General features: G+C 48.7%; 4 protein-coding genes across 4 annotated transcripts; 2 read left to right on the top strand and 2 right to left on the bottom strand.

Annotated features, from left to right (window-relative positions):
• Positions 1 to 6970: 6970 nt before the first annotated feature.
• EI90DRAFT_2825422 (uncharacterized protein) lies at positions 6971 to 7372 on the top strand (the record flags this gene model as incomplete). Its single annotated transcript, XM_039053585.1, has 1 exon — positions 6971 to 7372. A coding segment is annotated over one exon (402 nt), but the record flags the coding sequence as incomplete, so codon positions are not given.
• An 8099-nt stretch (positions 7373 to 15471) lies between these two features.
• Positions 15472 to 16241, bottom strand: EI90DRAFT_3087310 (uncharacterized protein). The gene is made up of 4 exons (XM_039062227.1): positions 16136 to 16241; positions 16036 to 16077; positions 15884 to 15979; positions 15472 to 15825 (listed from the first exon to the last, which is right to left on the bottom strand). Exons 2-4 carry the CDS (start codon positions 16055 to 16057, stop codon positions 15488 to 15490), a joined length of 456 nt encoding a protein of 151 aa, XP_038909021.1. The 5' UTR covers positions 16058 to 16077; positions 16136 to 16241; the 3' UTR covers positions 15472 to 15487.
• Positions 16242 to 18503: 2262 nt separating this feature from the next.
• Positions 18504 to 19985, bottom strand: EI90DRAFT_3159013 (uncharacterized protein; the record flags this gene model as incomplete). The annotated part of the gene is made up of 3 exons (XM_039066212.1): positions 18504 to 19012; positions 19063 to 19278; positions 19331 to 19985. The coding sequence occupies 3 exons, from the start codon at positions 19983 to 19985 to the stop codon at positions 18504 to 18506; spliced, it is 1380 nt and encodes a 459-aa protein (XP_038909022.1).
• Positions 19986 to 20801: 816 nt separating this feature from the next.
• EI90DRAFT_3134842 (uncharacterized protein) lies at positions 20802 to 23914 on the top strand (the record flags this gene model as incomplete). Its single annotated transcript, XM_039064695.1, has 6 exons — positions 20802 to 21176; positions 21230 to 21943; positions 21993 to 22303; positions 22358 to 22811; positions 22893 to 22959; positions 23025 to 23914. The coding sequence occupies 6 exons, from the start codon at positions 20802 to 20804 to the stop codon at positions 23912 to 23914; spliced, it is 2811 nt and encodes a 936-aa protein (XP_038909023.1).

Consider the following 23914-nt stretch of genomic DNA (forward strand, 5'->3'; position numbering starts at 1 on the left):
AATAAAAACTAAACACAGGCAAGCAGCCTTGGCTAAGGATGCCCAAATTTACTGGACCGCAAGGTGACAGGAAAGCACACCAGCCCACCCCAACCCCCTCTTCTCTCCCTGCCCCCTCCATGGCTGGCAACCAGGAGGGGGTGTACAAACAAATGCCAGCGAAAAAGTTAACACAAACAACCAACACAGGACCCCCAATCAGGCCCTGAAATGAACTCAACCGGTAAATGGCCTCCTCCCTCTGCCTCTAGAGGACTGCCGGCTTCAACCGTTTTCCAAATGTCCAAGGACAGAGGCAGAGGAACTGAAAATGGCCCCAACCCACTGTCCCCTCTGCCTAAGAGGAGGCAACCCCTCCCCCCAAAATGGCCCCCCCAGCCTAAAAATAGGCGCCCTCAACATCAAGGGCGCAAATAGCTCCTCCACCAAATACAAATGGACTACCCTCCTACAAAAAATGAAACAAGAAAGATTTGGCATCATGTGTCTCTCCGAAACCCACACCGACCAAATACAACAAGAATACTTAGACAGTACCTATGACCCAGAGTGGACAATCACCCACTCCTTTAACCCAGATCACACCCGCGCAGGTGGTGTTGCTATCATAATTAATAAAAACATAAACATTATACCCGGCCGCACCCTCCTCATAGAAATAGACTGGCCACCCAACTCCCCTATCAAAATCCTAACCCCCACCACGAGAACTCCCAGTTCTGGAGGACACTCCAACAGAACCTTCACAGCACCTCCATCGACATTATGCTTGGGGACTTCAACATGGTAGAAGAAGCAATCAACAGACTTCCGCCACACCCAGACCCGGAAACAACAGTAGCATCCTTCCACAACTTCACATCCCCAAACAACCTAACAGACAGCTGGAGGGACTCACACCCAGCCCCCGAAAAAAACTTCACCTTCGGCCACTCCACAGGGACATCCCTCTCCAGAATTGACCAAATATACGCATCTGACACTATCAGAGAAAAAGCCTACACATGGGAAATATCCAGCCCGGGCCTATCCACTGCCGACCACCAACTCATCTCAGTGGAACTCAGAGACAACTGCGCTACCACAATCGGGAAAGGAAGATGTGTTAGAACGGGGCTGATACAGACGACTCCGGAGTGGAATCGGAGACTTAGCATGGAGGGACCTTGGCCTCAGCGACTCAAGTGGAGCGCTGTGCCATTGCTGTTTGTCCATTTGGTCCTTAATTTCACAGTAGGTGAGCAGGAAGTCTCTAGGGGGCATTTCAGGTCGATTTTGGACTGAACCAAAATGAGTATGTACAAGCGCCGATATATATAATGGAGGGGGCAAGAGCACAAGGAAACAAAGGGAAGCCGAATTGGAACGAAGACGTCTGAACGGGAACAAAGGGTAGAAGAAGCGGAGCGGTACTGAAGGTCATAAGGCAGGACCTGTGATACATCCAAAAGGAGGTAGGGAGGGTGAGGCCCAGAGGGGCAGGAGGATGAGGAGAAGTGGGGATGATGACTAACTGGCTAGAATGGGAAGAAGCAGTAGTCCAAATAGGGATGAGGGGTAAACGCGAGAGATACATTACAAGCGGCGAAAGTGCTGAAGGCGATCCACAAAGCTCAGGGGTTGCGGAGTTTACGGAGCTTATGGAGGTGGGGTTGAAAGTCCGAGGGATATTGGCAATGGTGTTTACGTAGTATGAGGTCACCAATGCAATGGACTAAGACCGAGGTGGAGTCAAAGTCCGAGGTAGGGACTATGACGGAGGCTCAGAGCAAAGGTACAAGCGGTGTCCGAGTACGAAGTACGGGACAGCGGTGGAAGGTCGTAACTTGGTGGAAGGGTGGTGGAGGAGTAACAGAGGAAGGAGAGAGGGGAAAGGTAAGGAAGAAGGAGTGGCGGAAAGGAGAGTTGTCAGGTCCAAAGGTGAGTATCGGAGTGGATGGGGGAAGCGTAGGAGGGTGACGGGAGGGTGGAGGTGTTGTGAAGGGGGAGTGGAGTAGGAGGAGGAGGAGTAGTAGGAGGGTGGCGAGAGGGGCAGTGTTCGGTCCGAGGTGAGTATTGGAGCGGATGGAGATAAGGTCGGAGAGGTAAGGAGGAGTAGAGGTGGCATGGGGGGGTGGAAGGAGGTGTGTTGCCAGGACCGAAGGTGAGTATCGGAACGGCAGTGGTAGGTTATGACTCCGGAGGTGAAGAGGGTGGAGGTTGGGAAGTTGGGTTGGGGTCGGGTATGCACGGATATGACAAGATGGGCCATTCCCCTTTACCTGACCAAAGACCAAAACTTCCTACATGAAGTCGAAACTATCAGCAATGAGGCCCTAGACGAAATAGCCAGGAACAACAACACCCAGAACACCTTCCAAGACTTCATATCAGCTGTGATGCACCTAGCCAGAAAAATCACAAAAATAAAAGCAGGTAAACTCAACTCGGAAGTAAGGCGCCTCACACACAGACGTGACAAGGCAATGTCAAGGCTGACCTCCTCCAACGAGACCCTAACAGAAATGACACAACTCCAGATACAAAACCTAACCAAAAGAATAAATGAAATCGAAAAACTGAAACAAACTAAATCAAGAGCTAATGCAGGGGCAAACAAAAGACTCCTAAGCGAAACAACCAACAAGTACTGGTGCAAATGGGGGAAGGAAAACAAACCACGCGACACAATATCCGAACTGAGAATCCCGGACTCCAACCCACCAGCATACACATCCAAATCGGAAGAAATGACAAATATCGCTGCCAACCACTACAACAATGTGCAAAACAGAGACTTAACCACCCACCAGGAAGCAAGGGAAACCCACATTACGAACACCCTCAACCTCATCCGGAACCACATCCCCCCGGAAATACACTCAGACCTGGCCACCCCGCTAAGTCTTGCAGATATAGACAAAGCACTAAAACAATCCCCTAACGAAAAAGCTCCTGGCTTGAACGGAATACCCACCGAGCTATACAAAAACCTGAACTCCAGGTGGGAAAAGTGGAAAAATGATAACCAAGGCCTTCACGTAGTAAAACTCCTAACTCTCCTAGCCAACGACATCGAAAAAAATGGCACCTCATGCCCACAATTCTTGGAAGGATGGCTATGCCCACTCTACAAAAAAAAAGATAAAAGAGAAATCGAAAACTACAAGCCCATAACTGTACTAAACGCTGAATATAAGATCATCACGACAGCCCTCATGAATAAGCTATCCCCGATAGCTCCCCTCCTTATCCACAAATGCCAAGCAGCCTTCATGAAAGGCCAAAGCATTTTTGACCAAATTGACCTCATAAATCGCATGATGGACCTGTGTGAACTAACCGGACAGGACAGCGCAATCATTGCCCTCGACCAAGAAAAGGCGAATGACCGCATCCGCCATGATTACCTCTGGAGGGTCATGGAAACCATGGGAATCCCACCAGAACTAATATCAACAATCAGAAACCTCTATTCCGAAGCCAAGACTAAAGTAATCCTAAATGGCGAAATCAGTAAAGACTTCCCAATAACCAGAGGGGTACACCAAGGTGACCCACTATCATGCCTCCTGTTCAACATCGCCATAGAACCCTTATCAATTGCCCTGAGAGAATCTCCGTCCCTCAAAGGACTAGAAGTCAAAACACCCACAATCTCACAAAGAGTCATAATATCCCTCTTTGCCGATGACATGGCTATCTTCCTCTCCAAAGATGATGACCTGAATGACCTACTCACGACATTAGATCGCTGGTGCATTGCCTCTGGGGCAAAGTTCAACCAAGAAAAGACAGTTGTCCTCCCTGTCGGCTCACCAGACTTCCGCAAATGGGCCCACAGCGAGAGATCCATTAACCCCTCCTCCAGCGACAAGCTAGATGAATCAATAACCATACTAAAGGATGGACAAACTATGAGATACCTAGGGGCCCAATGCAGGAACAAGCCCAACCATAAAGACCCCTGGCCCACGATCACAGCCAACATCGAGAAATCACTCACCCAATGGAACAAAACCCACCCATCCATCGAAGGTAGACGCCTAATTATCCAGATGACCATCAGAGGTATGACCCAATTTCACACCCGGGCCCAAGGAATGCCAAAAGACGTGGAAAGAAACCTGAACAGAAGAATACGTGAATTCATATGGAACTCAGACAGCCCCCCCCCCAATCAGCATGAACCAGCTGAATAGTCCAAGAGATCAAGGCGGTAAAAATGTCCTAAACTTACAAGACAGGAACAAGGCGATCCACCTCATCAAACTCCAAAAAATCCTCGACAGATCACCCAACAGACCCCCGGCCCCAGACGCTGCTGAAGCAATCCTGATGGCTACTCTCCCGAAAAACCAACAGCCCCAAAACCCAGCATACCCCATCATCACAGAGGTCCTCATCCAGAAACCCTTCCTTAACGCCCGGACCCACCGAAGAAACATCCCAGCCGAACTCCACAACTCTCTAAACATCGGTGCAAAATACAACCTTAGATTAGAAAACCCGACAATCGACCTAGACACCAAACTCAACTTACCAGCCTGGGCCCATCCGGGCCTGAGAGACAACACCCAAATCAGCGACCGCTCAAAACCGGCATGCTGCCTGAGGGCAACTCATGGATGCAAACGGGTGGGCGATCTAATCATCCAAACAGACCACCAAGAAAACCCATGCCACGACCCAACCAAAAAAACCAAATGTCCCTGCACACCGTGCCAGTCCTACAAAGCTAACGGCTGTAAGAACCCTGACGCTTGTTACCAAATGGCGACAAAAATATCCACGAACCTTGACCTCCACTACAACCCCTACAGCGACTCACACCTCCTCTCCCAACCGGACCGCAATCCCAGAGAAACGGCCAGACAACACATAGCCGGGGACCCAATGGCCATTAAAATCTTCCACCTGGCCCCCAGTTCCTGCACGCCACTTGACCACCACTATAGGGTATTCGGCAGACCCCCCCCAGAACTCCCAATCACCCCCACCCCCCATCTCCTACAACCTAATGACGAGATAGCATATGCAGATGGATCCTGCTCCCTAAACGGGAACACAAATGCCACAGCCGGCTTCGGAGTGTGGTACGGCCCAAACAACCCCCGAAATACCAGCAAAAGAATTAACCCCCATCTCCCACAATCTAATAATACAGCCAAAATGCTGGCCATACACTATGCCGTGATATCCGTACCCCCGTCATCCAACCTCCACATCAAGGCCGACTCACAATGGTGCATCAGCACCCTCTGTGACAACCTCGAATCCTTAGAAGACTCAGACTACGCCTATGCCAAGAATCAATACATCACCAAACTAACAGTAAGCGCATTAAGATCCAGACTCACCCCTACCACATTCGAATGGCTAAAAGGCCATGCTGGGATCTGTGGAAACGAAGAAGCGGACAACCTTGCTGCAATAGGAGCACAACTGGCTCCTGACCCCCTCCCCCACATACCGAGCGGTGCCCGCCTAATTTCCCTAAAACAGTCCACAGCAACAAGACTAATATGCAGAACCAGATTAGCGAAAAACCCGGTATGGAAAATAGCAACGCTTAACAACATCACCAAAATCCAAACGACCCTGGCGAGTATGAACAATGACTCCCCCACACAAAACAAGATCTGGGAGAACCTAGGGAAAAACCATAAAGATGTCTCCCCCGAAATCCGCAACTTTGTATGGAAACTAACCCATAGCTGCCTCAAGATCGGCAACTACTGGAATAAAATCCTAGGCTTCGAACACCGTGGTGAATGCAATGGGTGCCAACAAACAGAATCAATGACACACATACTCTTTGAATGTCCCCTCAATCACGGCACCTGGGTTTGGTCCACAGCCAAGGCGATATGCGATCACCAGAAAATAGAATGGCCTAACGACCTAAACACCTCACACATAATGGCTGCCCCACTAACCAAGATAATGAACACCAACGGTAAAGTAAGGATGGGCGAAACCAGACTGTACCGAATTGTAGTCCTAGAATGTGCATGGCAAGTCTGGAAGACCAGATGCTGCAGAGTTATAGATGCCGATCACCCGCAAATCTCACTAAGAGAAGTAAGAAATGCCCTGAAAGCCGGCCTCAACGACAAGCTCCAGCAAGACATTGCCCTCACAAACCGTAAGAAGTACAGCCGGAAAGCCCTGCCGGCCAAAACAGTCCTGCTTACCTGGAGTGGGAACCTTCACAACAAAGACATACTACCGGACAACTGGCTCAACAGCATCGGGGTTTTAGTGGGTATACCGGACCCCCCCGGGTCTGGGAGTCCCACACAGCGCCGACACCTGGCCAGTGCGTAACGCATTTCCCCGCGGTGGCAGTCCAACACTCCCACAAACCTATCTACTCCACGGGACCTACCTCCCTATACAAACCCCAAATACATGAAAATGTATCGCGAAAGCTACTGGGGTTCCACCAAAAAAAAAAGAAAAGGTCTTGAGTTTCATGAGTAGGGAGGGAATCTCACTCTCTACTTTGCTTATCACAATTTGTGCCTCAACACACTACAGCGACTACCGATGGAACCTTGAGAATGATCTAGGACAACATCCCGATCTCAAGGAATGGATTCTAGATATTGTACAGTCAATGTATGAGAAAGAAATGCAAGACCTTTCAGATAAGGCTGCTGGGCTTCATATGAGCATCTCTAGGATGCGAGCAGAACAGCTTGAGGCCAGCCGGATCAGCGTGCTGAAGGTTACTTTCCAACAGAAGGCACCGATCTTATGGAAAGCCATACATCAGCTACTAAACACCGATGGAAAACAGCGCAGACGGAGAAAATATGGAATTACCAGGGATGCCATGGTGACAACTGAAGTAGGGGGAGAACTTGAGGAGCAATTTGGGGACAATGACCACAAGCACCGCAATACCACGGTAAGAAATAGTCATTTATTCGATGTGGTGAGTACTATAGCAATTTCCCTAAGGTCAAGGACTTACCCTTAACAGAAGACCACCGTCATCCTTTCCATCTTGATCCACAGCTCCAATGACAAATGTAATGCGTTACAGACCAAGCATGCATTTTACCTTGCAGCATCCAACACATCCAGGTCCATCCGACAGTGGGCTGCACACATTGGGATTGCTGTTTCGCCCACTTCCATCGAGAACTTACACGAGTCACTTATCAACAACCAGAAACAAACCAATAAGACCCTTGGGGCAACAAGGGTGGTCAATATTGCATACGACAACTGTGACTTCAAGTTCGGTGTGGGGCAGCCAACTGATCTCAATGAGAAGATGTTTGAAAGTATCACTACCGGACTGTTCCTCAACATGCACAATGGCGTACTACCCATAGATCTTGAGTATGCAAAATACTTGTGGGAGCGGAGCCCTAACAATGAACTAGGAATTAATCCATTCCAAGGTACAACATATGAGGATATTTTCCCCAAAATGGCTGCAGGCCAGCGACTGAAGGAACATTGTCAATGGCATATCGTGTCGACATTCATTGAGGAATACCTGCCTGAACTACGATCAGGACTTGGGGAACCACCATATGAGTTCCAGCTTCACCCCGAAAAAAATCATACACAACTGCTGAAGGGAGGAGGAAGAAAATATATGTTTTTCCACTTCCTGTAGTGGCAGTAGAAACCAAGTCCTTTTTAGGCTTCCGAAGCAAAAAATGCACAATTTCAGCCTGGAAGCGGCATGCTCGCTTCTTCCATTCCTGCTCACTCTTAGCTATGATGAAATCAACTGGGGGTGGCCAGACTGAGTGTGTGTGCCTCTCTGAGGAAGGCATGAGGAGATCTGAGAGTGCGAGCTTGGAAGGCAATGTAAGTGGGCTCAAGAGGGATCGGGCGGCAAATTCGGCAAATGCCTAAGTGTACTGCCACTGCCAATGTGTACCAGTCGTTAGAGTGAAGTGTCGCACACAAATTTTCGGAGTAGGTGATCAGACTTGAGTTTATCCCCATAGCATGTGACTCTTTGTATTGAAAGCAGAACGTGACTTTACATTGAATACAAAAGTTACTTAGTTACATTTCCACATTGCAGTGTGCTGCACGCATCCACAGAGCAAAAACGACTGGGTACGAGTCTGGTCGAAAACAACAAATCCAGCCAACTCCGTACATACACCTATTCTGTACAACCACATAATGGCTAAGAGACATTTAAGAGATGTTCTGAACACAGCCGGAGTCAGGATCGATGGAGTCTTTGTTCACTCATTAAGCTAAGGAGAAAATACCCTGAATATCGCTTCAAATGGGACATGTCAGCGAACGATCATCGCAATGTTGCATTAATTGTTGCAATGCCTCAGTCCAAATACACCATTCCAGGGTTGAATAGTCAGGTCGAAACTTATCTACATGTAAGGGTGCATTATTAATAGGACACGAAAAGAGCGGGTCCATTGAACAAGAGAAGGGTGGGTCCTCATAACTACAAAGGAGGGCCTGGATGTAAATTGCATGCATCATTTTTCAACCAACACGGACCTGGATGATCTTAAGAGGGGGCCTAGGGTTCCAGGGTTTGAAAAATCCCTAGGGCAGGATCCCTAGCCCTAACCTGGGTCATCCTGCCCTAGGGTCAAAAAATTCCTAGGGACCAGGTTCAGCTTGCCCTAGCGCTAGGGCATCAAGCAGTAGGGCACCCTAGCAAGTTTTACTTTGGCTTGCACATTTTTGTACCCCCTGGAGGAACAGAGTATGCATCACCGGTTGGGTCACAAAAATATTGTGACACAAGTTGTCACAGATGCACTTCTGTTCCCCTTGGAGGAACAGAGTATGCATCACCGCTTGTGTGACAAAAATTGTCGTCACAGATGCACTTCTGTTCCCCCTAGAGGAACAGAGTGTGCACCACCGCTTGTGTCACAATATTGTAACAAAATGTTGTCACAGACACACTTCTGTTCCCCCTGGAGGAACAGAGTGTGCATCACCACTTGTGTCACAATATTGTAACAAAATGTCATCACAGAGGCATTCTGTTCCCCCTGGAGGAACAGAGTGTGCATCACCACTTGTGTCACAATATTGTAACAAAATGTAGTCGCAGAGGCATTCTGTTCCCCCTAGAGGAACAGAGTATGCATCACCGGTTGAGTCACAAAAATTGTGACACAAGTTGTCACTGCATTTTCTGTTCCCCCTGGAGGAACAGAGTGTGCATCACTGCTTGTTGTGTCACAAAAATTGTGACTCAAGTTGTCACTGTATTTCTGTTCCTCCTGGAGGTGCCAACACTCCTTCTATTGCAATAGGCTTTCCTCAAGCTGACGAAAGCATAGTGGTACATTTCTGTTCCCCTTGGAGGAACAGAGTATGCATCACCGTTTGTGTCACAATCTTGTGACAAAACTTTGTGACAGATGCACTTCTGTTCCTCTTGGAGGTGCTGACACTCTTTCTATTGCAATAGGCTTTCCTCAAGCTGACGAAAGCACACAGATCCCTTTAGAGGAACAGAAATGTGGTGACAACTTGTGTCACAATATTTGTGACCAAACCAGTGATGCATACTCTGTTCCTCCAGGGGGAACAGAAAATGCAGTGACAACTTGTGTCACAATTTTTGTGACCCAACCGGTAATGCATACTCTGTTCCTCTAGGGGGAACAGAATGCCTCTGTGACAACATTTTGTTACAATATTGTGACACAAGTGGTGATTTCTGTTTCCCCCTGGAGAAATAGAGTATGCAATCACTGCTTGTGTCACAACAATTGTGACAAAAAGCCATCACAGATACATTTCTGTTCCCCCTGTGCATCACCACTTTTGTCACAGTTGTGACACAAACTTTGTCACAATAACTGTTGGCGCCACCTGAACATAAAAATGAGAACTTGTAGGTTAACTTCACCACATGGTCTCCACCCTCCTCCGTTGTACTGAACCAGGATGATGCTGAGGCCAACTCACAATTGGTGATGTTGAGTCTAGCAGCGCTTGTGATCTATGTGTGTTTCCTTTCTCGGAACAGTTGCTGCCAAAAGAGTCTCTTCACCATGGCAATATTAGTGAAATTTCGATGCTGAAATTATGTCATCTTCTTTCTCAATTCTCATTACATCTTCGCCAGATCCTTTCCACATGTCTACTTTCTCCATTCTGCACTACACCCCCACCGTTGTCTGCTCCCACTCTCCTTTTGTCCTCCTTCCCAATCCTCTTACATGTGATAGTGTTATTATGTATGTGCTAAATGGTGTCAACGCTCCCCTTGATGGTGTTCCGATGTCTGCCACAAGTATTCCATCGTTTGTCCTTGAGGTGATACCATTTCCTTCTTGCTATGTTTGCATATAACTCATTGTACTTTCATGTTATAGTTGATGTGTAATAGGTAAAAAAAAAACAATAATATTAGTTCTCCATATGGAGACTGAGTTTACGCATAATAGCTCCTATTTTAATATCCTCTGCTTGGAATCGGATTCCCTGTCTTTTTGCAGTGCCTATGCAAAGCCGGTTGTTCCATTGCATTTGCACTGCATGATGCGATGTCACTGGCACTGCTCCAGCCATGGTTCTTCCCCCATGTCCATTCCTAGCTGGTCTCCTTTTCCTACTAACAGTTTCCATAGCATCCTGATATGTCGGTCTTTGCACTTCCCATGTCAACAGTACTGTCCATTCCTTGTCATGGACTTGCATTTGCTGCGTGAGATACAGATCTGCCACCAAGTTTTGCATTCTTTCCATAGCATTTGGTCCTTCGGTTCCTTCAAATGTTGTAATGGGTCGATCACCTTGACTTTGAGACAGAGAAGAGGGGGAGGGTTGTAGTGATGCGCAGGTACAGGTTGGGAGGTCGGGTTTTGGTCCAGGGGTGCTACTAGGTCTGTAAAAACCTCAAACTAACACTTCATGGGTCTATTCAGTACTAACTTGTTATGTACAAGGTTTCTCTATTTTATATGGGCTGGAAATAAAATGAATGCAATGGGGAAATGCAAACGGGCCGATAGGCAACTGTAAATAAAGAATGTCCAATCAGGGACAGAGAAACAATAAAAGATATAGAATGAATGGGGGAATTGTGACAACGGATCCGAAATGGAAATTGTAAGGGTTAACTCCGCAACACTTCGCTACAGCGCCCGCCTATCCTCCCGTCAGCAACCTCCCCATCTCCAGCTTTCCAACGAACCCTCATTTGTCCCGATTGGTGCAGTAGTTCCTGAGATATGGCCATTGACAGGTGCTGTCAACACCATGTGAGGCTCTACACCGTGCTGAACCAATGGGGTTTCCATTCTGGGAAATGCTCCATGAGTGAAGGGGGGAAGGTAGAGCATCACCATCGGGCAGAAAAATGGCTATGTTTGATGTGTAGTTGTGGAGGTCTGGGGAGGGGGTGAAATTGGCTGTGTGGTTGGGTGTGGGAAATTGACCTGGGACTGTCGGGAATGATGGGAAAAATATGGAAAAATAGGGAATGGGTGTATGGAGTGTTAGATAGTGAGGGAATGAGCAATTGAAGCATAGGTGGGTATGTAGTGTGCGTTGTTGGGTAGAATCCACAGAATCCGACTTTTTGCGGTGCATGGACTTGTCCCCACACAAACTTGGTTCCTTGGGTTGATTGTAACCCAAAGACTGGGGGGGCCATTTGATCGTTTGACTCCAGATTTTGCTCCGAATTGAGGCCCTGTGGTTGGTAGATACCAAAGGGAACAAGGGAACGAATGGTCTCTGCAAAAACACCCATCATGATACTGTAAGCACCATCCGATGTGTTCAATAAATGTGGGGGGGTGATCCTGTTCTCCTTTGGGTATTCTACACCTGTAAGGGAATAGGCGAGGGAATGCCCTTGAAGAAAAAGCCTTGTTTAAAAAGGGAAATGAGATACTAGAGTAAGGGATGATGAATACAGAACTATGAACATACCTCGACATTGTCGCGAATGCAGTTGTTGCATCGTTTTCTTGTGTTAGAAAAAGAAAATCATAGGGCCTAGCGATCAAGGCAGGAATTTTTGAATCTCACCACTCTTTCCTCAGTTCACACACTACGGCACTGAGGTGAGTCTGACTATCCTCTCACTGTGTCCATCATCTTGTACTGATTCATGTATACCAGCGATATACTCGCTAGGTAATTACTCTCCTCTAGTTCATGTGCTACTGGACTGGGCAATATACTCCCCAGTCTTCCATTTCATCTTGCCCAGAAGATCTGTCCCTTTTAAATCCAGTGCATGCAGGTGAAAGCGACGAGATGCCACCAAGTAAGTCAGCTGGCCACTTGCAAGTTGAGATGAGTCCCTCCGACTGGCTCTTTATTCCAACAAGTTGATACCCTTCGGCTTGAGAACAGTCCAATACATCATTTGCAAAATACGTTAAGTTCTCAGACTGTCATCTGGCGCACAATCACTGGGCCAGCACATGATCATATAAGACGAAAAGATGGACTAGTGATGTTGTCGCTGGTGTATGAAAGTTAGATACATGTTTTATGAAGAATGAACAAGATCTAACCAACACACCTCAGTCCCGTTGTACGTGAACTGAGGAAAGGTTGGGTTGCCCTAAAATTAAGATTTTATAGTCAGGCGCTATGAATGTGCACTGACTTTGGGACGGGTGTCACCAAGAAAGGTAATTGGCGAAAATCTAAGATGCCACACGACTCAACATCACCAAATGTGAGTTGGTCGTAGCGTATGCCATTATACCAAGAATTCTAACAGATCATGATTCCTGTGGTCCATGATCTTGGATTAATCCCTGCTCTCTACTACCCCTTGCCCAGGAGTTTCCTTTCCTGGCACAAAGACCCAGCGGCTGCCTTTCCTTTACCATTATTTTCAGGATCGCTCCAACCAAACGTTTTCGCTTGGAAGCTGCAGCAATGCCCAAAATGTCGGACTCAGCTAGGCAGGGCCCCCAAGTTGTAATGTTTTCAACCATCCAGTGAGTGCGCTTGGTGGAGTCCATCAACCATTTCGCCTGGGCATCCACATTAGAACCCGGGTGAGGAACACGAAACTTGTTGAAATGATGATTGGAGTCATCAAAGTGGAGGCACACTTCGAACCGCAACTGCACCCTAAGTATATTCGTCAAGCTGAAGAGTTGCAGACACCTTCACACTATACACATCTACGTTAAGTCCAAATTCACATGTGTTCACATCCATTAGGACCGTCAATGGCCTCTTGACCTTCATCAAGGCGCCAGCCATGTATGCCACCACGTCCTCTCTTGGGCATCATGTTTGAGGGGCATTGGGTGTAGACTGATAGCGCATGTTTGGTCCATTCCAGGTTAATGGCAAACAATTCTGCACAGATGCCATTGACTGTGGCAAAAGATATGTTGGATCTCAGTTCAGCGGCAGTGCCACCTCCAGGGTCATAAAGAAACTAATTTGCAGGATGGCCAGTTGGAAGACTGGGCATAATTGATATGCTCGACCCATGCATAAGGAATAAGGGCCTAATAAATCTGCGTTCAAATTTTTTTCACGTGTCTAATCGTGTCCCACTTGCGTGGCCTGGAGATGGCCCCATGTCCTGTGCTGTTGCAGCACCGAGGGACGAAAACCTATCCGGGTCCTAACTTAATCCTGGATCCTGGGCAGGATTCAAGTTGCTCCAACGGATGGGACCTTGCACTACCCCATCCTCTGGACCTGTCCTTGCACCCGCACTTTGGTTTGGCCAACTGGTAAGTTGGCCCATGGCATGATGGGACCTGTAACTTATGCATGCTGACTAGGCAGCACCAGTCTCTGCAAAATTACACTGCATCTTCAACCAATTCATCGCGTGCGATCTTGTGGGTCTTTCCCTGTTGCGAACCACTCACTTCTTCACTAAGGCACTTGACTTTGTTTGTTCTTTAGCTCTCATTCTTAGTTCTGCCTTACCCTTTCATGCATCCCACCCCTCCCCATCGCCGCCTGCTGTACCATTGACTGCCCTTGTATCTTGTTTCGACTGTTTTTCTTTTGTTTGCATTCAGCGCTTAGTGATAAGTGTTTGCGCTGGGATTGGTTCAACATTGTTTGTAGCTTGTAACTACAGGCTGCCATGTCTGTCTTGTGCAATCGCATTCGCTGCTGGCCCACTGCGGGCCGGGTCCACTACACCGCTGATCCAGACTGATTAGGTCAGAATAGGTCACCAGCAGTTGAGCGAGTGGGAACCGTCACCAGCATCTGTGGGGAAGTCGATGCGAGAAAGGAAAGGTGGTAAAGGAGTCAGCACTAGCCATTTCAACAACACCAACCCAAATGCTTACTTTCTAGCAGGAGAGCACTGCAATATTGTGCTCCTGCACAGCATGGCTATGCGAAGGACCAACAGTTGTTCGAGAGCCATCAGAGGCAATGGGATGATTAGGAGTGAATGGAGAAGCGGGAAGGTTCCCACCTTGTCATCGTTGATGCTTGGAGAGGTGATCTTGCTGACAACATGAATCTGCAGCGCTCGAGCACAGTGTTTTCGTGAATGGACCACTTCAGTGGTTAGATCCAGAAGCTATCTAAGTTCCAGGTTACCAGCCAGGGACTCCTGCAACATGATTGGTGTGACCTCCGACTCCGATTTTAATCAAATACACTGCAGGCCAGTACAGATCCGAGTTGATTTCTGTGGGAAAGACCAAGTCGAGATCGCTTCATTTCCATGAACAATGAATGGCTTTTCAGAGTGGATTGGCAAGCACCGCACGTGAAGCCAAAGATACAAAAACCACTGCATGGAACCTGCATCCAAAGAACCCCCCCAATCCTGATCTCATTTGCGGCATCATCTCCCTAAATGGTGAACATGTATAGCCCCACAAATAGATGAACGTCACTCATCCCTGCTCATGCTCCAAAGGAGGTCTCCACTATTGCCTTACATTTCTCCCCTTTCGAGGTCAAAATTCCTTGCGCTCGCAGGTTGACATTAACTGGGATCTTCATTGCATCTGGCTGGCGAAGAACGGTTGATGCTTGCAGACTGGCTGCCAGGTGGGCATTGTTGGTAGGCGAAGGAGAGCGGATCGCTTCCTCAGCAAGCAGATTAGTCAGTGGAATGGGTAACTGGAAGGCGAGGAAGATTGGACCACCATCACATGTGTGATCACGAAAAAGAACATGAGACTGGGACGGTTAGGACCAAAGAGGACCGCATCAGAATCTTGTGACACAAAACTTTGTCACACTGGCTTCGCAATCTCCTGAAGGCCGGCATTTCTCACTACCGGCAGGCTCATGTGGCATTTGACACCATGCAGAATCATCGTGGTAAGGCAAATATCATCACCTCTCCACAACCGCTGGGCCAATTGCCCTGAAACTTGACATTCCTAGGTAACTTTTTTCCCTCTATTATGAGTCCATCGCTCTCGACGATGAGCAGCTATGATTTTAGAATTTGGGTGACGTTGTAAACTTTTTTTTTTTTAATTCTAACACACTCTGTGGAAATTGTATAGTTATTTCCCCAATAGTCCATCGGTCAGTTGGCAGTGTTATTCCATGCCTACAACCTTCCCCCCCAGCCTCTCTTTGTGTGCGGTAGGAAACGAGGCAGTTCTGGAGGACTAGCTTCCCTGATGACCTCCCTGGTGGCTTCTCTGGCTGCGTCCCTGGTGACCACTAACCCAGTTACACGTGGCCGAGGACGAGGACGAGATGAGACTGAGGAAGTTGGTACAATGAATGTACCCTGAGTTGTAGATGGCACTTGAGTGGTGCGATTGGGTGTAGATATCGCTGGGCCTTGCACAGCGTGACCAAGAGTGGATGCAACATGGCTTGGGGCAGTGGCTGAGGCAGAAGGACCCACACTCCTTGAGCCAATGCCCAACCCTCTGGATCCTAAAAAAAGGAAAATCACGTTAGACAACATGCAGTGATCATTTGCCCTTGCACTGACCACTGCTGTATTTGCCTCCCAGTCGCAACTCGTCCAAATCTGAACCCTCTGAACCACCCATGTCACCAGTTGGCTCCATCCGGCCTGATTGGTTCTCTACACTCTAAATCAGCATGCCAGTCGTGAGGGGTGATGCAGAGGCGCAGTCTTACCACTCCAACTTTGGCTCCCCATGTTATCTGCCTGTGAGGTGCCTGTTGGATATGAATCCATCAATGCGTATCTCTCCCAAGGTCAAATTAAATTACGTACTGTCCTTGTCATCTGCATCGCTGGGGGGAATTCTGGCTTTTGCTGGATGCAACTTGTAGCTGCTAGCATCAGAGCTGGCCGGTGTGCTCGCTTTATCTGCCCGCAACCTCTTGCCCTTGGTGTTGGTTGCATCAGAGGATCCCTTTCCCCTCTTGGAGGTTGAAGCCACCGACTCTTCTGTGCCCTCTTCCACACTATCCATGGCTGCTTGGGCGCTTCCAGTTATAATTATTGCCTCCAGTTCTGTATGTATGTCTCAGAATCTGATGGACGATCAAAAAAGGACTTTACCTTCTCTGTCCGCCTGGTTAGTGAAAAGCTGAAGCTGGAGTGCCTTATGCTTGGATGTATTCAGCATGAACGCATCAGCAGAGTTCACCGTGCACATAGGGTAGGAATGGACGGGTGATTTCTGGGGTTGCCTGTGGACTCTAGCAATGATCTGATCTGTATCTTGCTGGCTCCATTGGGAATTCTAGTGGTAGGTGAATGTCAAGCAAAAGGATGACATGTTGATGCGCTGAGAGGGACTCACCATAAGAATCAATCGATCAGCAGCGCTCAGATTCACACCAGCCTTCAGAACGTTGGTAAAGATCAGGACCCTAATGTGCAGCCCATTCACGACCTCGCCATGCTTCCACTTGTCAATGATAGGCAACCGGACCGATGCATCCTTGTCCCCATCCAGAACGAGGGCACCGATGTTGAGTTTGACATGGATGGCGGAGGCAAAGGCTGGGGCATTGGATTTGAACTCCATAAACACAGCGATCTTCCGATTCTGGGTAGGCTTCACAGTTGCACCAGGAGAAAGTGCAGGAATCTGGATCTCCCCAGCCTCGTTCATGGTGCAGGGGGGGATGTCATCACGAAGGCAGTCGTGCTTGATGATCTGCAGTGCAGTTTCCCACTTGGCACAGTGCTCCAACCCACCGTTCTGTTCGTAGTCTTCCAGGGACCCAAAAATTGGTGCTGACATGCCGCGAGAACAGGACACACAGTGATCTGTCCCCTTCCTACCCCTGATGAGAAATCTCTGATTTGTGTCGTCAGCCAGTAGTACACTCCACTGGAACAACTAACATCACTTACGTCATATTCTTTTGGTCCCATGGTGCCACTGAAGGTGGCAGGGTGAATACCTGTATCGAGTGCTGAAAGAGAATACTGACTTGTCCACTGCTGCCTTCGTTATGCCTGACAGCGCATTCTCATGTGCTGAACCCAACTTCACCCACACCTGGATCTGGATGAGAGGTGGCAATGCAACAAGAAGAGTCCCATCGTGACGCTTGGACTCCAGACAACAATGCAGAATCACCCCTTTGAAGTGTTTCTTGAAGTCTATGATGGACTCATGGATTAGGGCATGGTAACCAATGGCAGCGTCATCGGAGTTGATGGTGCTGAAATCTCCCGTTTCCATCACCTTCTCCAAGTCTGCCTTGCACCTCTTGCTTAAAGCTCTTTGCATAGATGCAACGCTCCTCTGAGTGTCCCACTGTTTGGAGGTGATGGCAAGGTCCATGAAGGTGGGGATACCGAGTAAAAGTCCAAGGTTCAACAAATCCTGTACTTGGTTAGACACAATGTCACTCTGAGGAATGGGACGTGATTACCTGGGGCTCTGTGATGAGCGGTGTGCCAGACATCCCGATGACAAATTGTGAGCGTTCACGCATGGGTATCAACTCTGCCAGATTTTTGCGAAACACATGCACCTCATCTGCGATGAAGGTGCAGGGCCTGAGACAGAATATGCTCCCATCTGTGGACTGATTTGGATTGCGGCGGCGTGGACATTCCCATACCGGTTGGCTCTTCATTCCAGGATGGGAAGGGGATGAGGGCTTGTTGAAAAAATGCAAAAATTCTTTCTTGCACAGCTGGCAGCATAGGATGGTGAGTATCTGAAATTCAGACGTGTCAAGATCTTACTGAATCAGAAACCACAACAATCCGTTGTTCCAGTGGCAACTGTGAGGCGTTCCAGGGGCCATTGGCTGACTTGGATGAGTACAGAAACACATCCACAGTTTGAGGTGCAAACCAGGTTCGAATCTCCCACATCCAGTTCTCCATCAGGGACACCGAAGAGATTACCACATGTGGACCACAGTGTACGTTGGAATCCTTTGACCCAACTGGGAAGGGGCGCTCAGCTATGGTGAAAATGTATCAGGGTATGTTCCCCTTGAGGTATTGGAGTGGTCGCCGCTCACCATAGATCGATCTATCAGGGAGATTCATGTTGTGATGTTTCTGTGCTGCGATTCGCGACATAACCATGGAAATGAATCCGAGTGCTTGCCTGGAAGAAAACTTCTTAGTCATAGTCCCAAGATGACCAAATCAACACCACTGCTTATGCAGTCTTCCCAATGCCCATAGTGTCAGCAATGAGGATGCCCGTTTTTGGGGAGGGTCGGGGCCGGAAAAGCATGGAGTATATGCTGTGGAGCCCATCTAATTGCTGCTCCTGAAGATGGAGAGGCTGGATGTTTCCACTCTGGCGATAGTCCTTCCAGGTTTCACGATCCCAGGGAGAGTAGATTTGCGAAACATCGTATTCCGTGTTCAGGAAACCAAGCTGCTGAGATTGTATGTGGCCAAGATTGAGGCCAAGCTTTTCCTTGAGCTGCTCCAATGAAAAGCCTCTTGCAGCTTCGATGCCCAGGTCTTCGATGCCCCATGATTGTTGACCACCAGAGGGAAGGCAATTGGTCAGTTGCACCTCTCTGAGGTCTTCGGGTCCCAAGCTGTACACATCCTGATCCCACAGCTCGACAAGGTAGCGCTCGAGATCCATACGTTGCTCGTCATTGGCAAGATTCTGCAGGACATACAAGGTGGTTGCAGTAACTGCAACCACCACTACAAATCGTCGGTGAGTATGAGACGAAACATTACTAAGGGTCACACACTCTTGTTCCCCACAAGCTTGTTCTCTGCACCCTCGACATGCATGTGATGCAGAAGCCATTCCATGTAGGTCTCCATCTCCGTGATTTCCTTTCTCCGATGTTTGTCGATGAATAGTCTGGCCTTCTCCCGCCATGTCAAGTATGAACGAATGAAACTACGAATCTTCGGCATATTGAGTTTGTCTGGCGTATTACCATCCAGGCATGCTCGAATTTCTGTGTTTGTTGTGTCACTGTGACGATGTAGAAATGAGGTCCTCCAACATACCATCATACTTGCGAAGAATTTCCACATGCAATTCTCCAGCTTCCTTTTGAGTGCGGGACGTCTGGACCTGGAGATTGTGCCAGACGATACTAACCATTTTGTCGATTACATCCATCACATCCATGGAGATCATCATTTCGCCATCGTTCCTGTCGATTGTAGAAATTTCAGGGCCGAAAACTTCGTTTGCAATGTCCTGGTGCAGGTTGCCAAGGCTGACAGGTTTCGATGGGAACTTGACCTGACCCTCCCGCGTCATTATTTGGTGAGGGTGGCAGGCATTCCGATGTAGGAGCTGAACGATGAGGTTATAACCATCTAGCCGTTTCCAGATTTTCTTCCAAGCATCCTTCCAGAGTTTCTTCGCAGGTGCCAGTTCTGGGTGCGTTCGAGATGTGAAGAGGATTCCGACTTGATCAGCAGACTTGTTGCCTGCAACCTCAAAGAGCCGCTGCACAGATTGCATCTCAGAGTGAGTCCAGCCAATGTATTCCGGGATGAGCGCAGCACTGTCAGGGAAGAGTCCCAACTGGAGCTGAGTGGCCTGCCTCCAGATTGCACCAATGAAAGGGAGACGAAGATGTTGGTCCACATCAAAGTTCGCCCCAAGTCCCCAAAATATGGGTATTATGCCTACAATTGGAAGCCGAGGCATCGTAGGACTACCTTGGTGGATTAGGTAGTTCGTTTTTGGTAGTTTACGTGTAGGGGGGAGTTTGGACATAGACATATCAAAATCCTTACGGCATTTTTCATCACAGCATGAGGACACTGCCGCGGACTGCCGGCATCTGGATGAAAACCCTGAGATCTGATTTTGGCCAGATGCCATGGTCATTGTTAGCAAGGTCTTCTTTAGCAACGTCGTCACACTCAGGAATGATTCATATCCACTGAAATTACGTGTCATGTTGCCGCACATGTCATGACAGGATGGAGGTGGTTCCAGAGGAACCAATATGACAATATATGACAATAAAACTCGGACAACTCCCACAATACAGCTGAGGTCGTAACTAAACAGCGGTCTGTTCCTCTGGTGTGGTATTCCTCATTCCTCATGATTGCACTATTCATTCCTCAACGTGAGGAAAGCCTATTGCAACACTGTACAGCCACACATACACAGACAGTGGCTGTTGCTCATGTCGAGGAACAAACAGTGACATGAGCGATGGCAATGCCACACTTGGAGGAACAGACCTTGTGCTGGCAGTACCGTGTCGATAGGAAAATAAGGCAATGCTTGGGGCAACTCCGCAACCGTGTGAACACTGACATGTGATTCCACAGAGTCAATACATATCACATTTGAGTTGTGTGGCTGTACAGATGTATAATAGGGTATCCTCACGTTGAGGAACCAGCATGCGGGGCAGATTGGCTTACATCATGACACATATATAAGGATGGGTTGTCAACTCTCCCTTCAATCCCCTCCAACAGCCCCGCTCTCACGGATCAACAAAGAATGCCCCCACGTGATCATGCAAACGAACTCCTGGATTTTCAGTTCTATACACTCCAAGAGTTCACTCGGGAATGTCGGTCTCTTTTGAAGCCACGTGAAGGGGACAATGAGGATGATTCAGATGCAAGAGTGGTTGAGTTTGCAACATCTGGCAGACACCCGGACCTTGCCATACAAGCCTATGTTGATGTTCTGGCATATGTGCCCCCCGATAACACAGAGTTCACACTGACAAGGGATTTTGACTCCCTCATATACATCTCACGGACACTCGGGCACATCAGAAGAGCACTGAGCGTCTATCCCATCCCTCAATTCAAACACACTATCAGGCGGCCCCTCCATCTCCAGTATTCTTTCCATCCAGGTACAACAGTAAGCAGTTGCCTCTAGAACACATTTACCTAGACTAAAACTACGCTTCCCAGGCAAAATTACACAAGATCCCCAACGTCGGCTTGGCATCCATTGGCGAACGCATCACCATTAGCCTCTTCCTCCCTGGTCTAAGCTCCGAGGAACATGATGGCCCCCAACTTACACAGGAACAGATGGCCACGCTATATCAGCAAGTCATCAAACCGGCAGCGCTCACGGTACAGCCAACGACAAAGAGTTCATGGCCCCCATCTTACCGCACCGAAATGTTTCGATGCTCACATTCTGGTGGAGGGCTTTCGTTTGGATCCGTACTGGTCGCTTCCGATGATGCTGCACTCTTTGGTGATGAAATCATGCGTCTCCTTGGCACATATCCCTGGGGACGGCGCGCCTTCTTTCTCACTGATGTGCGTGGTCACAAGGATGCATGTCGCCACGCTGCCAAAGCGCCTTCAGAGCCAGCGGAGGAATTCGAGGTGCGGTCGGAAGTGGAATTGCGCAAAATGGCTGATGGTCTAGATTTGGATGAGATGATGGCGACAAATGACAGGTTCAATGCCTGCTATGTCGACGTTGGATTGGAAGTGTCTACAACAGACAATTCAGTCTTCTGGCGTACGGATGCCCATCACCTAATCCTACAAGAGATGTTCCCCACCTGGAATGAGGCCATTTTGCGTGCACATACTAGACCCTTGCACAAGAATTACAAGCGTGACCTCGTAGCCCAGCTCACTGAGATTTCTGGCTTCCGATATGAGGTATGTTGGCCAAATATTTCCCTGGTCCCACTGACAGAGACATCTTCAGGCGCCTGTCAGGCAAAACCAAAATGGGGCTCAGTACCTCAACGTCTATCACACAGACAAGGCACTGACCTACAGACTCTCTCGCAAGGGAGTCACCAACTCTGCAGAGGCAGATGCCGTCGTCCTCACAGGGCGAGATTCTTGGTTCCAGGGGATGTACAATACGTACTTCGAGGCATATGAGGAACGCTACACTGGTGCTGCCCGATATGAAGCACGAGTGCAGATCACCAAGGCACATGTGGTGCTGACGTCGATCTCCTCTAACATACTGTTCCGTGCAGCGTTAGTCATTCCTCCCAAAGTGATATGGTGAGTGTTATTGCTCTTGCAGACCAGTGGAGGTGAATTGGCCACCATTTCTAGGGAATTCAAGCGCGTCCGTTTATTAGCACTGTGGACTGTCATCCGATGGCAACAGAACAGTTCAGGCAACAACGCGACCAGGGAAGAAGCCCTTGCCTTACGGGCAACAATACTTTGGATGATGAACTCGCTTAACAGTCGTCCACGTGAAGGTCAAGCATTCAGACAACTTGGAGACTATGCCCTCCCACACACTTTGGATGCTGAAGAAAACGTCTTCACTGGGAAGCCAATCATCCTCCCACCAAACTTCAATAGACCTCGTACAGACATGCACTATTGGGACACAGAACAGCAGTCACAACGACGGCAGCCACAGCGACGACAGCCTCAACGACGGCAGCAGCAGCGAGAAGATGACAATGACGACGAGGATGATGACAGTGACGAAGAAGATGAGGATGAGGATGAGGATGAGGATGAGGATGAGATGAGGATGAAGAGCAGGAGCAAGGTCGCCAAGGACTTGTGCATTTTTCCTACGTGCCATTTGGGGTGTTCATGACTCGGAGGCTGGTTCTCCACCCACACACAGACTGCCCCCGATTCGAAGTGTCACAATGGCGTTGGCTCCCACGTGAATGCTGGCCTGTACTGCTCAAGTATGACCTTTACACGCTGAAGCAAAAGGTCTCCAACCTGCAACTCATTCGCACCTCCCACCCAGACCATGTGGTACGCTCCAACAGGCCAACGATGTTGGTTGATGAGGCGCCTGAAGGAGCAGAGGAGGTCCCCTTCAATCTCAGTAGACTCCACAGAACAACATTGAGGATGGGCCACGATGACGGGGATGACCTCCCATTCCAACAACAGGTTTCCCAAGGCGGCCGAGATATTCAACAAATGCTCAAAGATATTTGGCGAACATTCCCAGTTGATGTCTTTATAAAATCCCCAGGGGTAAAAGGTGGGCGGGGTGCTCACATTCGCCTCAACGACTCAGAGCGGAGGTCAGCCACGATGGACATCTTCGAGGACTTCAATCTCGCACATGCCTTTATGCATTGCAAGGTGAAGCGCGTTGACCAGTATGACTGGGTTAAGAATTTGGGGCTCTTCTTCCTCCCAAAAGGAGTGCAAGCACCTCCTGGTGGCAAGTCCTGGACCCACCTGGCTTATTGGAACGAGTGGGGCAGTTTCAAGGAGAACCAGGACATCACTGAGAGAGACGTGCAACTGGTCCGAAAGCAGATCTTCAAGCGTTTTTCAAGGGCAGTCTGGCTTCCGATGGCAGCATCCGATCGCCTTTGGAATACCCGCAAGCGGATGGAAGGCGAGATGTTCCCAAGGGGTGCAGATCCCAACCTCACTGCTCCCATTGTACTTCTCAACCCAGAGTTCAGACTCAGCCAGATCCAATGGCTTCGTGGACCAAGAAGTGCCAGAGACAGAGAGCGTCAAGCGGTGGTGAAAGAGGAAGAGGAAAGTGAAGAGGATGGACGGATGCGTGAAGTGCAGAGTGTTGGGCGTGACTCTAAACTGGTTATTCTGACTGACACGGAAGAGGAGCTAGTCATTTTGAGTGACACAGACGACGAGCTAGTTGTTCTGTGA

The sequence above is a fragment of the Cantharellus anzutake genome (genome assembly GCF_015039405.1).
Source record: "Cantharellus anzutake strain C23 chromosome Unknown EI90scaffold_126, whole genome shotgun sequence".
NCBI classification, from domain to species: domain Eukaryota; kingdom Fungi; phylum Basidiomycota; class Agaricomycetes; order Cantharellales; family Hydnaceae; genus Cantharellus; species Cantharellus anzutake.